At 34.4% G+C, this 19,160-nt stretch overlaps 1 protein-coding gene across 1 annotated transcript in view; it reads left to right on the plus strand.

The window, feature by feature from the left end:
* The window catches only part of ARID2 (AT-rich interaction domain 2), a 162,771-nt gene that overhangs the window by 86,093 nt on the left and 57,518 nt on the right, over positions 1-19,160 (plus strand). Inside the window, 3 exon segments of the mRNA XM_021092987.1 lie at positions 5,743-5,876; positions 11,523-11,741; positions 15,370-15,437. Coding sequence (XP_020948646.1) covers positions 5,743-5,876; positions 11,523-11,741; positions 15,370-15,437 — 421 coding nt within the window.

Genomic DNA, 19,160 nt, shown 5'->3' on the forward strand with positions numbered 1-19,160 from the left:
TATGGATTTCTTATGAAAAAACTTTTATTTCCTCAGAACTTCGGTATTTGTTCATTATTTTATGGCAATTTTGAAGAGAAGTCAGAGCCTAGTCCAACTGTTCTGTGTAACTTTTGAGGAGTACTGGTGTTTCTGGGTATTTCTAGGAATCTTTATCTTTGAAATTCACATCTTTTATTAGGATATGTCTGAGTGTTTTCTCTTTCATTAATTTTTGCCTAGTGACTTTTGCACCCTGATACCCTGCCCTCTTTGATAAACACTTTAAAAACATGTTAGCTAAAGAAATTCTTCTGTTATCTCAATGATTATTGGTTCTGTTCCATTTATTCTGGTCTTTCCATTGGGGCCACTTTTTTTTTTTCTATGTTTGATCTCCTTTTTATCATGCATGTCTCATTTTTGTCCATCCCATTGTTTTCATTCTTTTCTGTGAGAGCGAATTCTCATGCTTGTCTTCTGCTTTACTGAGGTGATCTACATTGTCAAATCTACTTTTTAATGTCCCTTTTTTTGTGGATAATCCTGGGCAAAGAAATGTCATTATCTTTCTGGTTTTCTAGCTACCATGCTTGACTTTATGTCTGATGTTTCATCTTGAAGTTACTTGTACATCCTATAAGTAGAGGTCCCATTACCTGATGATAACAGTCTTTCCATGCTGGTGCTTCTCGTAGGTGCCCCACATCCCTGGGTCTTTGGATTCATTTTGACAAGCTTTATAAAGTAAAGTTTTGAGGGTTTTGCTTCCTTTCATAACCACTGAGTTAAACTCAACTTTCTGTACTTTTTTAAAAAAATAATTTGTAACTCTCTGAATCCCATTATCAGACACACAATCATATTTTATTGATCCTTAGTAGCGAAAGGAAATCCAAATTGAACTTGCCTTTCTATCTAGTTTGGCTGAAGATTTCCTCTACTTTCCACTAGACCATGTTGTCCTCTCAGAATTGTTTTGCAAGTGCGTTTTGTAATTCCATGAAGTTGCTTTTAATGAACCAGAATTTCAGAAAATTTCTCACAAATTATACAAATTTTTATACTTTCTTCAAAGTTCACTGGAATTAGATTTAAGAGATAAATACAGGTCCTTTAATGCCCACATTTTCCTAAAATATGTCAAAAAATTTTTATGTATTTTTAATTTCCAAGAATTCTACCAAAATGCTAACAAATAAAATTATGAGATCCTTGGGAATTGCTTTAAAATAATCTGGAAAGGGTTGTGAAGATAGGTAATTGTGCTATAGATGAAACAAGACTGACCATGAGTTTTGATATCTGCTGATGGGTACTGTTGTACTAGTTTCTCTACTTTTACATAAAATTATTTTTAATTTTCCAAGGGTTTAATTTCTTTCTTAGAAAAAGATTTCTTTGATTGTGGTTAAACCATGTACGCTATGACAATATTTAATCTTAAATTTATTGTGCTTTCCAGTATGAACTGATATGATCAGTTTCATAATTTCTGTGCAGATTTCAAAAGAGAAATCACTGTGTCTCATAAATCACGTATTGGTGATTTTATGTAACACATCTATAAGCTAATTTAGTTTTTGCATACTTAATCTGTGAGATATTACAAAAAGTTAAATTTTTCCACATTTATAGCAATAGTGCCTATGTTTTTTATGCTATTGTAGGTGGACTCTTTTCCTTCCATTTTATTGGTCACACTTATTAAGCTTTTTAGTTCAGTAGTGCTATTTAAAATAATTCCTATATTATATGCTAAATGTTCATATTTTCCTTTGTTCTCTAAGTTTGTGACCTTTAGCATAGAATCCACCACAAAATAAATTAATGCTAAGTTGAAAAAAAAAAGTTATAACTTATTCCACCTGAATCTGTACCTAATGTTGAACTAAGGAACCTGGTTTTCTGTTGCCTGATGAGAGTGACTGCCATCTGGTCTTGAGTTTTAAATATGTAGTATACCAGGTAGATTACTGTAAGAGCTCAGAAAATACCTGTTTGATTAATATATTAACTACTCAAATTGATGCAGGAGTTCCCGTTGTGGCTCAGTGGGTTACAAATTTGCCTAGTATCCATGAGAATGCAGGTTTGATCCCTGCCCTTGCTCAGTGGATTCAGGATCCTGAATTGCCTTGAGCTGTGGTTGTAGGTTGCAGACACAGCTTGTTTCCGGTGTTGCTCTGGCTATGGAGTAGGCTGGCAACTGCAACTCCAATTACGCCCCCTAGCCTGGGAACTTCATATGCCACGGGTGCTGCCCAAAAAACAAAACAAAACAAAACAAAAAAACCTCCAAAGTGATGTAATTGGCTTTGAGAAGAAAAGGAACCGTGCATTTGTAGTTTGATGAGTGAACACAGTGTATCTGTCGGTGTGTAAACTCAGGGTCATGATAGATAATTAAATCTGAAGACCTAGATTTTGAGATGTAACATTGTATTTTAGCTGCTTTCTCTTGTCTGTTAATTTTTTTTTTTTTTTTTTTTTTTTTTTTTTTTTTTTTTTCTTTTTTGTCTTTTTTGCCATTTCTTGGGCTGCTGCTGTGGCATATGGAGGTTCCCAGGCCAGGGGTCCAATCGGAGCTGTAGCCACCGGCCTACACCAGAGCCACAGCAACGCGGGATCCAAGCCGTGTCTGCAACCTACACCACAGCTCCCGGCAATGCCGGATCCTTAACCTACTGCGAAAGGCCAGGGATCGAACCTGCAACCTCATGGTTCCTATTCGGATTCGTTAACCACTGAGCCACGACGGGAACTCCCTGTTAATTCTTTTTAGTTTTAGAAGTTTAGCTCTTTGGAAAACCAGAAAAAGGACTTCATGCTTACTTATTGAGAATGACAGGAGATCGGAATTGGATACAAACATTAGTTGAACTAAGAAAGGTTGAGTTTCAGTTGGAAATATTTAATCATGAATGAGAACTATTGCTGACCCTCAAGCCAGAGAAATAAAAATTTCAAAAATTGTAACAATTTGCCTAAACTGTAAATTTCTGGGAATTGGAATTATGTAAAGAATCCGTTTGGAGAAATAGGGTTAGATTGTGCTAAAGGGATCGAAAGGCATATATTTTAATAATCTTAGGAAAATATGAATTAGAAGGGTTTTATGTATATAATATATTCTATTTATTATGAGTATCTAGTGCTTGTGGTGGTGTTAATCATTCCATTTTGCTTACATTCCATTTTGGGTGTTCTGAGAGGAAAAAGAAAATACTTAAGGTCATTCTTTACTCGTAATGTTGTTTTCTCCCCCAGCATAATAAAACCCACAAATTTTAAATCTACTGTGCTCACTTATGATAACAGATTTATAAAAAGTATCTTAAACATATTATTAGCATAAAGGGTTTTGGTTTGGTTTGGTTTGGTTTAGATTGATTGGTTTTTTTAGGGCCACACCTGCAGCCTATGGAAGTTCCCAGGCTAGGTGTCAAATCAGAGCTACAGCTGCTGGCCTATGCCACGGCCACAGCAATGCGGGATGTGAGCCAAGTCTGCAACCTGTACCACAGCTCACGGCAATGCTGGATCCCTGACTCAATGAGCAAGGCCAGGGATTGAACCTGCATCCTCATGGATACTAGTCAGATTGGTTTCCGCTGCGCCACAATGGTAACTCCTAGTGTAAGGTTTTGATTTTTATTATGTAATAAAATTAATTGTCTATAGTTTGTCCCTTCCACAATATGTTCAATTCTGAAAGACTATACTTGCTAAAATACCTCTATCACTACTGTTGCCTCAGCGCTTTCATGTGATGTAGATAAACCCTTATTTGCAGAAAATGTCACATAATTTTTAAGCAGCTACTTGTCTCCAAATTTATATATACTCTTCATTAGAAATTCAGAAAGAGTGGGCTTAATTTATTATTCATTTAAGTCCATTGTGAGTCTAACTGAAGAGAGATTGTCTCTTGTTAATCATATTTTGTTTTGTTTTTGTTTTTAGACTGTAAATTCTATCTGCTGGGGCATATCCCCAGCATCAGAGTGAAATGTATGCAACTGCGTACAATGCTCAAGGGTTATATCTGGCCAAATGTCTCTCCTTTTGTATCTCCAACGGTAGAAAAAAGTGTTGGATTCATTAGCTAACAAGCTACCAGCTAGGAAAGAGTTCTTTGCTCAAATTGAGCTTACATGGAGAACTTAGAAGGAATGAAAGGGGCAGTTTCCAGGCTCGATGATGTGAAGTATTGCGACTTGTAAAACTAGAAGGGGAAAATGAGGAATGGTAATGATTTTCCCTGTCATTAGTTTTCATATTTGTAAATTTAAATCTTTCATTCATCCCACCTCGAAAGTTAAGGTTGAGTACTAAAAACAAAATAATTCTGAGATCATTATACCTGTTCATTGATAGACCTTTCTCTCATCTCAGCTGTCTGTAACTATAAAAGCAAATGGGTGGGTAGCTGCAGGACATATAAAATAGTGACCAATGGACTTAGTACCTGCCTGGATCAAGAATGTTGGAAGGATTGATCTATAAAATAATCACATCTAGAACTTTTCTGTGGTAAATATAAGTCATTGTATTAGTCAGCTTAACTTCTTATGAAGTATAGTGACAAGTTCATTATACAGCATTATGTTTGATAGGAGTTTGACCAGTTGTTTACCTATTTTAAAATCTTTCTTTGCAATCTTATATACTGGTAGGTGATGATAATTTGTGAATTTGAAATTTAATTCTAATTCATATTAAGATTGACCATACCCAGTGATGATAACAGTGGGGAATACAGGAACTGTCTTATAAATTGGTCAAAATGCATGGGGCATATCACTTTTAGATGAGAATTTGGCCATATTGCTGTTTAAAATGAGCATAACATTACCAGAGTCAAGTGTCAAGTGTCAATTAATCCAAGTGTCAAGATTAAGCTTATTATTATTACTACATGAATTGTAATAGCAAAAAACAACATTGACAATGTCTTTAGAGATCTAGTTAAGTTATGATATATCAATAGGATCATATATTATACAGCTGTTAAAAAAGGCTGAGTACTGTGTGTATTGATATGCTCAGATCCCTAAAATGGTTGTTAAATAAAAACATACACAGAAAATATGCTGAAGTACTAAGTGGCACATCAACATGTAGTTATCTCTGCTGAGTGAGATTGGGAGCCCAAGGGAAACTTCTTCTTTTCATTTCAATGACCAGGTATCCCTTTTTTTTTTTTCTTTCTTTCTTTCTTTCTTTTTTTTTTTTTTTTCCTCCATCTTTGGCTGCTCTGCAGCTTATGGAGCTCCTGGGCCAGGGTTCAGGTCTAAGCTGCAATCTTGACCTAAGCTACAGCTGTGGGCAACGCTGGATCTTTAACCCACTGCTCTGAAGGGGATTGAATCCATGTCTCACTGCTCCCAAGATGCTGCCAATCCCATTGCTCCACAGCTGACGCTCCGATGTATCATTTTTTTTTAAATCAGTAAATAAAATATACTATCATTCGTCCACATATAGTTGTCCTTTGATAGTCTTTACTTTTATATTTTTATTTGAGTTATTGGTGTGGTCTTTTCTGAAAAATACAAAAACACTTTTAGAACCATTGCTTTGAGTTTGTCTGCAGTATTACTGCTGAAATGACTATTCCACTTAATATAAGGGGTTTGTGGTATCTTATTTTAAATTTTAAGGGCCTTTAGAAAAAGGAAACAGATATATGTGGTAGGAGTTAAAAAATAATATGTAAATCCTTTTTTAAGTCTCTGTTGTGCTGTTTTTCTATTTCAGTTACCTAGAAAAGTACGAGAAAGTTCATCATTTTGGGGAGGATGATGATGAGGTACCACCAGGCAATCCCAAACCACAGCTTCCTATTGGTGCAATTCCATCTTCCTACAATTACCAGCAACACAGTGTGTCAGGTAAATATCGCTGGAAATGAGTAAGACATAGGTCCACAATTTTGAATTAAGAAAATAGACATCACCAATGAATTCTACTCCCTTCCCTTGCACATGAAAATACTTCAAGCCTTGGGGTAATGCACATTCTAAAGATCAACATCTGAGTGTCATGAGGACCCTTCCTGTCCTTGCCTGCATATAAGAATTTTCAGAGTTAAAATTTACCTGTACTTTCAAGTGAAGTTTTTTCCCTTATTTCTTTAGCTAAAGATCAGTTTAACTGAGTAGTCACTAGAATGATACGAGGAAGGTCTTATTTAGGATTAGGAAAGTCAAACAAATACTCATAGCATCTACTAGATTTTCTGTAATTCCTGAAATTCCCAGTACCAGAATTCCTCAGAAACATTTCTTACTATTCAACTATTTTCTTGCCGTTGTATCAGAGACTGAAGATTTTTTTCATTTAAGCCATTCTTGTAATGGTGATAGAGGAATCTACAGCTAAAAAGAACAGGATTGGAAATAATCAGGTTGTGAGTCTAACAAAGGTTCTTGAAGCAGAATAGATGGGAGTTAATGTTTAGTGGCTCACGGGGTTGAGGCTGTGAAGACCAGGAAGAGTGCACTGAAGAGATAAGTATCTCTTCTTCAGTCATCATTTGCCCTAAAAGAGGATATGTGTCCTTTTTAAAGGGTATGTTCTTTATAAAATACACTGTTAGCTACATCTTTATTATTTTTCATTGGCACTAATTCTCATCTCTTAGGTAATCCTTAGATTTAAGCACTCTGATTTGTGTCAATAGTACAGGTACTTTTATTTTCAGTTACCTATTTTCAAAGTGTTTTTCATGTTGAATTTGACTTTATTTCTTCCCTAGTCAGTAATAGCTGAAGAAACAATCTCCAAGAAATGTTGATCTCCATTAGGAAAGGCTTCATCTGATGCTTTTGTATATTTGGGGCTGGGGAGGGGTGGTGGCAGAGGTGAGGGCAAACCAAATCTAGCTTCATCTAATAAGTTATTATCTCAAGAACTAATGTTAAAGGAGAAAATTTTAAGTCATATTGTAGAAGATCTTGTTGATAGTTGAAGTAGGTAAAATAAAACAGGGTGATTTGATAGGTAATGTGCTTCCTTTTCCTAAAAAGAGCTCATAACCATTATCTAACTCAAGGTTGTTATAGAGTATACTCCTACAATGAGCGAGTCATTGTCCTAATGACCTTTAAGGCTATTTAATAACTGTTGTTACAGTAACAGCTGAAACTGTCCATTCTTGTAGCTTAAATAGTGTCTATTGGAGCTCCCCTAACAGACCCATTTCTACATTAAATCTTGTTTAACATGAAATTTTTTCTGTTTTTTTTTCTCCCTTATTTAAACATGATTTACTATAAGAAAGAAAATGTGAAATATTGCTGGTATTTCAGACGCCTAATTAAAGTCATTGATAGAGCCACACACTTTAAGGGAATGACAGAATTCCTTAACCTGGTGTTATAATAACTCTATTCTGATATGCTGTCATATGTCTGTCCTCTTTTTTTAAGGAGATTTTGAGCAGTTATATAACATGTAGCATGTTTGACAAAATCAGGATTAGGGACTCATGAAAGGGAAAAAACCTAGAAATTGCTAGGGAGCATCAGACTAATAAATCTAATTCAAATTGAAAAGCAGTAGTATTTCTGGGTAACATTTATGAATTTGGAGGTGCTTTTAATTTTTTTGAAAGGAGCCATAGCAACATTATGACAGTGCTCTGAAAATTAACATGACTGTTAATATCCAAAATAAATCCTTCACTGATGATTCTTTTCAAATGCCATTAAGGAAAATATAGTAAGCTTTGTGGCTGTCAATTTGTGTGTGTGTATATGTGTATGTGTAAATAAACATGGAACTGGAATTACATGGTGGTAGATTAAGAGCCTTTAGGAAGTTTTAATTAGAACCTTTAAAAAATTTATTTCTACATCTTTGATCATACAGCCTTATTCTTCGATAATTTGAAAGGTAATTTAAATTGGCATTTAGTGTGAAGTGCAGTTCCACTCATAGAATAGTGTACATTGATAGAATATGGGGCCAAATTTTCTTTTAAGGATATTGACTCCTTTTGCCCAATGACTTTAAGTGGCCAAAAAAGTGTTAAATAGATTTTCTTTGACTTTTAGGATTATTAAATATTGGCATCAAAATATGGTGGTTTTGTCATTTATTTTCATAGTTTTTTTGTGCTTTTCATTGCCAAGAATACCTAGTAATCATTTTCCTTCAGTTCTTTTTCTTGGTATTGATTTGGATACAGTCAGTTCTGCAGAATTATAGGATAGATTATTAAGGGTTTTTTGTTCATTTCTTAGATCTTTTTGTTTTGTTTTTTTTTAAATCGCTCAATAAATTTATTACACTTATAGTTGTACATCTCTTACATTTTAAAATTTAAACAGTTAATTTCTAAATTAAAATTTTAAGGTTTTAAATTTATTTGCAGTATCTTTAGTAGAAAAGTTGTAAAGGGCAAAATTGACAAAGGACAACTCATTGAAATTAATGGAATTTTAGAGCTATCCAGGAATTTGGTGATCATTTAATCTAATTCAGTCATTTTGGTCAAAGGAGTCCAAACACTCTATCCATCTGCACTTTTGGTACTTATATTGGGAAAAATTTTGTACAGAAAGAGTTATTTGTTGTTGTTGTTGTTTTATCGTTTGTATTTGAGCAAGTTTTTCTCTTACATGTCCCATATTCTAACGGACACTTGAACTACAACAATAACTGCCAATATGGAAAGAATATATTGTGTAATTCTGTATTGTAAACAGCACTCCAGGAACAGTTCTCCTTTTCCTCGAAATTGAAAACAAAGATTGCCTCAGATTAAATTAAGTTTGTCAGCAGTGATACGTTTGTATAAACATTGAGTCAAGAATGTTGTAAATTTCACAGTTCCCCTCGTAGTGCAGCAGAAACAAATCCGACTAGGAACCATGTGGTTGGTTGCAGGTTCGATCCCTGGCCTTGCTTAGTGAGTTAAGGATCCGGTGTTGCCATGAGCTGTGGTGTAGGTCACAGATGCGGCTCATATCCCGAGTTGCTGTGGCCCTTGTGTAGGCCAGCGGCTACTGCTCCGATAAGACCCCTAGCCTGGGAACGTCCATATGCCACGGGTACGGCCCTAGAAAGGACAAAAAAAAAAAAAAAAAAAAAAGACCAAAAAAAAATATTTTCCAATCCCATTCTGATTATGAAACTATAGCCATCCAATCATACCTCCTTGGGGATGGGAAGGGAGGCTTTTAAAAATCTCGTAAGCATTTTCTCCTACATTATCTTAGGGAACTTTACCAGCCTCATGTAATTAAAGGACTTTTCATACTTATATTTATTCATTTTATTTATTTTTTAATGATTTTTATTTTTTCCATTATAGTTGGTTTACAGTGCTCTGTCAATTTTCTGCTATATAGCAAAGTGACCTAGTCACACGTACATATATACATTCTTTTTCACACGTTATCCTCCATCATGTTTCATCCTAAGTGACTAGATATAGTTCCCTGTGCAATTGGAGATATCTTTGGCAAAATCATTCATGTAAGGATGTATTGAACTGAATATATGATGGCGTCTGTCATCCTTTAGTAGCAAACAGAACAACTCCAATATCACATTGAAATCACATAAATAAGACTGTGACAGATGTTGAATGTGGGTTACAAGTTTTTTTCAGTTGAAGAGATTGGCCTGAAAATTTTGTAGAATCTAAAAACTTAACTGTTTCTGAGACTTTATATTTCATGATTAAGTCCAGGGTACAGTATAGAAATATTAAAATCTATTCCTACATTCAAAGAAATTGTTACATTTTCTAATGAGGAATATATCAAGATGATAAAAAATAAACAATGTTATTGTTCAGCCTTACATATGGTAAAGAACCTGTGTTATATTCATTTACTGTATTGTGGCAGTTCTTATTAGAGAAATTCCTGGAATATTTTAGAATTGAAGAGGTGTCTCCTCAAATATCTGCACTTGGGAAATGAAGAAATTTCTTACATGATTTTCTTCTGTGGCATGTTATGACAATAGATTTCTATATGCATTCCATTTAGTGACATTAAAAAAAATTTTTTTTCAAACCCATATGTTTCTGAAATGTTTCATCTAGCAGTTTTCTGACTCTTGTCTCTTGCCTTTTCCTGTTAAAACTAGTTAGATCTTTATGTGAAAAATATACTGGAGTATGTGCAGGACATAGCCAAGGCCCAAAATGTACCAATCAAGAGTCAATATTTCTAGAAGTAAAACATTTTCTTATATATATATATTATTATATAATATATCAGGTTCTGTAATCTCATCTTCCCTATCTTTAAGATTCTAAAAGTCTTTTAATTTTTCTACATAAAATCTTAGTTACTTTGGGTTAGGAAAGGATTTCTTAGGATTCAGAAGTATGAACTATAAATGTAAAAAATTATAAATCAGACTTCATCAAAATTAGATCTTCAGCTCTTTGAAGTTACTGCTAAGAAAATGAAAAGGCAAGCCTCTCACTATCAGGGAGAAAATATTTGCAAAACAATATTAGATAAGTGACTCATATTTGGAATATTTTAAACAGTGTTAAGTGCTCACAAGGATGCAGAGCAACAGCAACTCTCTGTTCATGACTGGTGGAAAGACAGGATATTATAGCCTCTTTGGAAAACAGTTTTAGAGTCTCCTACAAAGTTAAGCATACACTTATGTATGACCACGCAATCCAAAAGAAATGAACTATGTATGCACAAAGTCCTGTATGTGCAAATTTATAGCGGCTGTGTTCATATGTGCCAAAAAATGGAAACAGTCCAAATGTCCTTCAGCTGCATAATGGATAAATTGTGTTATAGCCATACTATATCAGTTGAAAAGGAGTCAACTACTGATACTGATTAACCTCGAAAGCATTTTGCTAAATGAAAGAAATCAGACACAAAAGGATATATATTGTGTGATTCCATTTACTGGCGTTTTGAAGTAAAACAGAAAGTAGATCAATGGTTGTCTATGGGTAGAGGAGGGGATCAACTAAAAAGAAGCATAAATAAGCTCCGTGGGTGTGATGGAAATGCTCTATCCATTGAGGTTGTAGTTAAAAGGCTATTTATCAAAACTCATAGAACTGTACAATTAAAAAGCATGCATTTTATATGTCAATTATATGGCAAAAAAAATCCTACCCCCAGAGTAACAGTCCTCCCAGAAGTGGGTAAAGAAGGTAGGCAGCATGTCTGAAAATATATTGTTAACAGTTTCAAAGGAAACAGTCTTTCTGGTTATAGTATGTAAAAATCAGAAAAAGTCCTTGAAATGCAAGAGTAAAAAGAGTAGGTAAATTAAAATGAAAATACAGTAATAATTTGGCAGTGATACCCAAGAGAATATGTACTTTTTTGTATTTTAATACATTTAAAAATTTTTCTTAGTGTTTTGAGGAATGTAATTTTAATTTAAGAAGTTTAGAAAGTTGAGCTCTAAACTTCTGCTCGGTTTATTTTTTATAAAACAAAACAAGCTCCTGTCCTATATTCAGAAGATATTAACTATAGTGGTTTCCAGTCTTGATAAACTTGAAGTGTTTTTGTTTTTGTCTTTGTTAGATTATCTACGTCAAAGTTATGGGCTGTCAATGGACTTCAATTCGCCAAATGATTATAATAAATTGGTGCTTTCACTATTATCTGGACTCCCAAATGAAGTGGACTTTGCTATTAATGTATGCACTCTCCTATCAAATGAAAGCAAACACGTCATGCAACTTGAAAAAGACCCTAAAATCATCACTTTATTACTTGCTAATGCTGGGGTGTTTGATGACAGTAAGTTTTAAGCTTAACATATTATATGCTCATTCTATTAAAGGTGTTATAGATTATTTTAAAGGTTTTTAAGGAGAAAAGTACTTTTTAATTAGTCAATATAAAAACATTTTTTATTTGCTTTTGTTATATTAAATGTGTCATTTAAAATAATGAACGTTTGGTTTTCTTTAACCTTAAATATTTGAATAGCAATTTAGCCTCTCTAGAGCTTTTGAAATTAAAATACTATGTGTTTCTTAGAGTAAATATGAGTTTGTTTATTTGAAAAGATTGATACAAAATTCTGATAGAGAAAACTAGGACCTAGAAGAAATCGTTTTCTGAAATCTATTTGTGTGAGATTATGGTTATAATTTTTAAGTAAACAATTAAGGTCAGTGTGTTTGAAATTTTGCTGCTTAGTCAAAATAAGAATTATCAAATATTTCATATTCTTTTTACTTGTAGGATTTGCTAGTTGTAGGTTTTTACAAATCAAATTCTTTATTTTCTGTGAAATTATCTCATATTAAATTTAGGTTACTCTTCGGACCAAATTGCTCAATTATCTAATTGTAGGGGTTTAGAAAATACCTTTTGAAAATTTTTCCTGCTCATATTTTTTCTCTTTAAAGTATTTATATCAGCCAAAAGTTATCAATATAAATTTTTTTTGCTTCTCAACCCTCCTTCTACCCCCATACCATTATAACTTCTTTTGCCGCAAGAATATCCTATTACAGGATTAAGGTATTGATATATATTGAAATTACTTTATCATATAGGAAACTAGGTATAGAACAATAGACAGTCTGATAATTTCGTATAATATTTTGTGGGTTCATGAGTATTTTTATTTTTATGTTTAAATAGCAACATGTTTGCAAATGAGTTTATTTTTATGCAGTTTGATTTGGCTCAGTGGTACTTTTCAAACATATTTTTTGGGGGATTAACTAAGTAGGATTCCTTAAAATTTGACATGTACTTACTTTGTATGAAGACGTTTTGAAATTAGTTTAAACAAAAGTGAAAATTAGTTTGTTATCCTCCCTGAAACTATTCTTGGTTACATGGATGGGGAACAAAGATCAGTACTTCACAGTTTCTATTTTCATCTGACTTTCCTGTTCCTTGCTTCCTAATATTTCATTTTGATCTTTTAAAGACATCTTTTAGCATTTAATGTATAATAGAGTTTAAAATTGTTTCACATTTTTTGGAAATCTTAAAATGAGAATAAATATTCTCCAACCAGAATAATTTTAGTGAAGTCTTGCCATTTAATCATTGAATAAAGATTACATTGGTATATATGATAAAAATGATCTTACCAGTTTTGGTGCACTGAGGCATGACAGTCTTTAGACTCATTTTATCTTCTTGCATTCTTCAGCACTTTCATTTATCTCAGACAATATCATTATTCAGAGTAGAAATCTAAAACAATAATTTATTTAAGGGATATTTTTATCATTGCAGCAGATGTTTAGGAGTTGTAGAGTACTTAGGGACTTTTTGAAGACCCTATACTTTTATGAAGACAGTGGTTTTACCTTAAGAAAATAATTCTTTTGAGTTTGAGGATTAAGAATATATTTGACTATGGATATATTTTATTATTTGCTCGAGAACTTGATTTTTTTTAGGGCACATTTTAATTGAGGGAAAATGTAGACACCACTTCCTTTGAAAGTATGGAATGTTTATATATTATGTGTGTTAGAAGAAGTATAATAAAAATTCCATGTGACGAAAATTTGTCCATCTTACATTTCCATTCAATATTCTTTTCCCAGTAAAGTTGTGTTTATAAAGTTTTTTTCAGGACAAACAAAATATTATCTCTCTTTAATGGTATGTGGGCATGATTTTTCTGATTAAGCATTTGATATTTTATGAAATTCCTCTTTAGATCGCTGTAGTTAATTATTAAAAATGTTCACAACTATTTTTTAAATTGTGTTCTCATGACCCTAATATCAATGTAGTGTAATAATGTTTCCATTCCTCACCCTTTTGAATACTTTTTCAATGAAAATTTTTATTCTAACCTAAGTATTTTAAAAACTTTAACTCAATATTAAGTAAATATTAGGTCTATACTTAAAAGGTGTGATAAGACTACATAGATTTAGTAAATCTTTGACAACACAAAATGTATTTGTTAGGCTTATCATGACACATCTATTAAAGGTTAACTTTTTTTTTTTTTTAAGAATTACATTCTTGTTCCCGTTGTGGCTCAGCGGTAATGAACCTGACTAGTATCCATGAGGACATGGGTTTGATCCCTGGCCTTGTTCAGTGGGTTAAGGATCTGGCATTGCCGTGAGCTGTGGTGTAGGTCGCAGACATGGCTTGTATCTGGCATTGCTGTGGCTGTGGTGTAGGCTGGCAGCTACAGCTCCAATTAGACCCCTAGCCTGGGAACTCCCACATGCTGCAGGTGTGGCCGTAAAAGGAAAAAAAAAAAAAAGATTACATTCATAAGACCAGCTTTGCTGCTAACAATTGCTGCTATATAGTTTCCTTTCTGCATTTGAAAACCATTAGCTTTCATTATAGAATACAGATAATTACAGATAGTTGATAAAAGTACATATCTAATTTTTAAAGGGAGGTACCTATTATGTCACAGCTTAGACACTTGTATTGTACTATTCACTCTCCCATAACTGACAACAAGAGTTAGCAACATAAAGGAGAAGAAAACTGTATAGTATTATCTGTGTATCTTAACCTTTGTTGGGAGAGTTGGGGGCAGGGTGTTATTAAGAAGAAAATAGATGGTTTGACTCTTCCTAAAACAACTTTATCAAGAAATATAAACAAGCTATAGGAGTTCCCGTTGTGGCTCAGTGGTTGACGAATCCGACTAGGAACGATGAGGTTGCGGGTTCGATCCCTGGCCTTGCTTGTGGGTTAAGGATCCGGGCGTTGCCTTGAGCTCTGGTGTAGGTTGCAGACGCGGCTCGGATCCTGAGTTGCTGTGGCTCTGGCGTAGGCCGGCGGCTACAGCTCTGATTCGACCCCTAGCCTGGGAACCTCCATATGCCGCAGGAGCGGCCCTAGAAAAGACAGGAAAAAAAAAAAAAACAAGCTATAGGACTGAGAATGTTTCTTAAAGGAGCTTTCATTTGTGGGAATTACTTTCAAAGAATGCCTTCCCCATTAATATTTGAAATATGGATTACATAGTTAATTTTTTTTAATTAAAAAAAATTTTTTTTTGTCCACTGCAGCCGTATGCAGAAGTTCCTGGGCCAGGCATTAAACCTGGCCGTAACCAGAGCTATAGCTGTGACAACACCACATCCCCAATCCACTGAGTCATGTACTCCTACATAGCTTGAAATGAATATGAAGATTTAAAACTATAACAGTTTAGCAGGCTAAGAGCAGTATCATCTGTTTGACTTTTTAATATTTTTCTCTTGTACAAATGAAAACTAATACAGAGTCACTATTGTAGTATGCTTCATTTTTTCCTTATTGTCTGTGTAACTACTATGGAAATGAGTTGTGTATTTTTAGATTATAGAGACACAAACTTTCTTTAAATTCTGTAATTTAAAAACTATTTCAAAAGAAATTAGCATGTCTTCCTATAATTTATTATGAAATACTATTTATTCTTTTTTAGCTTTAGGATCCTTTTCTACTGTATTTGGAGAAGAATGGAAGGAGAAGACTGATAGAGATTTTGTTAAGGTAAGTCACACAAGTTAAAATATTGAACCATTAGAGTATATGTAACCACAGTGGTCACTTATTTTATATACAAGTTGTAATTAAGTTGAGTAAAAAAATCTTTTAGAATAGCTAATAAGCAGAAGGAGTTTTTCGTTTATCATTTGTTGATTTTTGAGAATGATAAATCTATAACATACACATATGCAGTCACAATGAGGAATGGGGCTTGTCAGTATAATCACTGATCACATGAAATCAGTAAGACAGAAATTGATTTTTAAGAGATGATCACCTCTGTTGCATGTTTTCATTAATTTCTGCTATTTATATTTCTTTCTACATTTTATATTCTTTGGGTTTAATTTTCTCAATTTTTTTTTTTTGACTTCTTAAGCTGGTACTTATTACAGTCATTGTTTTTTGTTTGTTTGTTTGTTTTTTGTCTTTTTGCTATTTCTTTGGGCCGCTCCCGCGGCATATGGAGGTTCCCAGGCTAGGGGTCCAATCGGAGCTGTAGCCCCCGGCCTACGCCAGAGCCACAGCAACGCAGGATCCCAGCTGCGTCTGCAATCTACACCACAGCTCACGGCAATGCCGGATTGTTAACCCACTGAACAAGGGCAGGGACCGAACCCGCAACCTCATGGTTCCTAGGCGGATTCATTAACCACTGCGCCACGACGGGAACTCCCTGTTTTTTGTTTATATTTTTTCTAATATTTACATTTAAAACCATGAAATCCTCTCTAAGCTTACATATAACTTTATTCTTCCAATTTTGACATTTCGTATTATAACTCATTTTAACATATCTTCTAATTTCCATTATGATTTTCTCTCTGAAACCTGGAATTTTTTTAATTTCCAGAAATATATGAAATTTTTCCTAGTTTCCTTTTCTTGCTAGTATCTAACTGAATCTCAGTATGTTCAGATAGAATGTACTCTGTATAATTTTAAACCTTCGAAATGTTTTCACCCCTTTATTTAGTAGCTTAGCATTGATCACATTTTATAAGCACTACATGTGCATTCGAGAATAATATATATAAGTGCTTCACTTTATTGTGTTTTGCAGATACATTTTTAAACTTGAAGATTTGTGGCAACCTTATTTTTTTTTAATTTTTAAGTGATTTTTATTTTTTCCATTATTGCTGCTTTATAGTGTTTTGCAGTTTTCTACTGCAGAGTGAAGAGACCCAGTCTCATGTTATCCTCCATCATGCTCCATCCTAAGTGACTAGCTATAGTTCCCAGTGCTATACAGCAGGATCTTGTTCCTTATCCATTCCAAAGGAAATAATTTGCATCTATTAACCCCAGATTCCCAGTCCATCCCACTCCCTCCCCCTTTCCCTTTGGCAAGTACATGAGTACCTTTTCTGTGGAAAGGTTCATTTGTGCCACATATTAGATTCCAGGTATAAATGATATCATATGGTATTTATCTTTGTTTTTCTTTTTTTTTTTTTTTTTTTTTTTGTCTTTTTGCCATTTCTTGGGCCGCTCTCGCGGCATATGGAGGTTCCCAGGCTAGGGGTCTAATCAGAGCTGTAGCCACTGGCCTACGCCAGAGCCACAGCAATGCGGGATCCGAGCCGCGTCTGCGACCTACACCACAGCTCACGGCAACGCCGGATCTTTAACCCACTGAGCAAGGGCAGGGATCGAACCCGCAACCTCATGGTTCCTAGTCGGATTCGTTAACCACTGCGCCACCACGGGAACTCCTATCTTTGTTTTTCTGACCTACATCACTTAGTATGAGAGTCTCTAGTTCCATCCATGTTGCTGCAAATAGCTTTATTTTGTTCTTTTTTATGGTTGAGTAGTATTCTATTGTGTATATGTATATCACATCTTCTTAATCCATTCGTCTATCAATGGATGTTTAGGTTGTTTCCATGTCTTGGTTATTGTGAATAGTGCTGCAATGAACATACTGGCGCATGTGTCTTTTTCCAGGAAATTTTTGTCCAGATATATGCCCAAGAGTGGGATTACTGGGTTCATATGGTAGTTCTATATTTAGTTTTCTGAGGTGCCTCCATACTGTTTTCCATAGTGGTTGTACTAATTTACAAGAGAACAAGAGTACAGAAGGGTTCCCTTTTCTCCACACCCTCTCCAGCACTTGTTATCTGCGGACTTGTTAATGATGGCCATTCTGACTGGTGTAAGGTAGTACCTCATAGTAGTTTTGATTTACACTTCTCTAATAATCAGTGATGTTGAGCATTTTTTCATGGCGGTAACCTTATTTTGAACAAGTTTATCTGCACCGTTTTTCCAACAGTGTTTGCTCATTTGATGTCTCTGTGTCCCGTTTTGGTAATTCTTGCAATATTTCAGACTTTTTCATTATTATTGTATTATTATTATAGTATTTGTTTTGGTAATCTGTAATCAGTGATCTTTGATTTTACAGTTATAACCCACTTAAGGCTCAGATGTTGGTTAGCATTTCTTTAGCAATAAAGTATTTTATAATCAAGATTACACTATTTTTTTTAGGTGTAATGCTATTTGCACACTTGATAGGCTATAGTGTAGTATAGACATAACCTTTATATGCACTGGGAAACCAAAAAGTTCATGTTGACATGCTTTATTGTGATGGTCTAGAACCAAACCTGCAGTATCTCCAAGGTATGCCTGAATTCTGAAGATGTTGGATCTAAGTTTCTATATATGTCAGTTAGGCCAACACTGTTAATCTTGATATTTATATTTTCACATCAGGACTAACTTTTTCATCTGTTTCTTCATTTATGTAGAGAGATATGTTAAAAATACCCAGTTTGATTGAGGATGTTTCTTTCTTCTTGTAGTTCTATAATTCTGTTTTTATATTTTGATCCTGTTATTTAGTGTCCATGAATATAGTTGATGTATCTCTCTGGTCAGTTGAACGTACTGCAAAATGTCCTTTAAGTCTCCTTTATCCTTTTTCTGTTTGATATGGGTATAACTATATCAGCTTTCATATGGTCGATATTTATATGCTTCATATTTTACTTTCAACCTTTTTTTTTTGGTTTTTGGTTTTTGTTTTTCTTCTTTTGGCCGCCCTATGGCATATGGAGTTCCTGGGCCAGGAATCACATTTGAGCCATAGTTGTGGCCTATGCTGCAGCTGCAGTAACACCAGATCCTTTAACCCACTGTGCTGGGCTGGGGATCGAACCTGCATCCTGGTGCTACAGAGACACCACTGATCCTGTTGCATCACAGAAGAAACTCCTACTTTGAGCCTTTTTTATGCCTATACTTTAGGTGAATTTTTTTTTGGGGGGGGGTATTCAACATATATTTGGACTTTTTTCGCTCCATTGTGAAGAACTTTGTTTTAAAATTAGTGTATTTATTCCATCTATAGTAAATGTAATTTTGATGTAATTATGTTTAAATTTACTGTGTTTCGAATTGATTTCTATATGTCCTGACCAGTTTTGTTTTCTTTGATCCTCCTTTCTTTCCTTTTTTTTTTTTTTTTTTTTTTTTTGTCTTTTGTCTTTTTGTCTGTTGTTGTTGTTGTTGCTGTTGTTGCTATTTCTTGGGCCGCTCCCGCGGCATATGGAGGTTCCCAGGCTAGGGGTTGAATCGGAGCTGTAGCCACTGGCCTACGCCAGAGCCACAGCAACGTGGGATCCAAGCCACGTCTGCGACCTACACCACAGCTCACGGCAACGCCGGATCGTTAACCCACTGAGCAAGGGCAGGGACCGAACCCGCAAC

The sequence above is a fragment of the Sus scrofa genome, chromosome 5 (assembly GCF_000003025.6).
Source record: "Sus scrofa isolate TJ Tabasco breed Duroc chromosome 5, Sscrofa11.1, whole genome shotgun sequence".
NCBI classification, from domain to species: Eukaryota; Metazoa; Chordata; class Mammalia; order Artiodactyla; family Suidae; genus Sus; species Sus scrofa.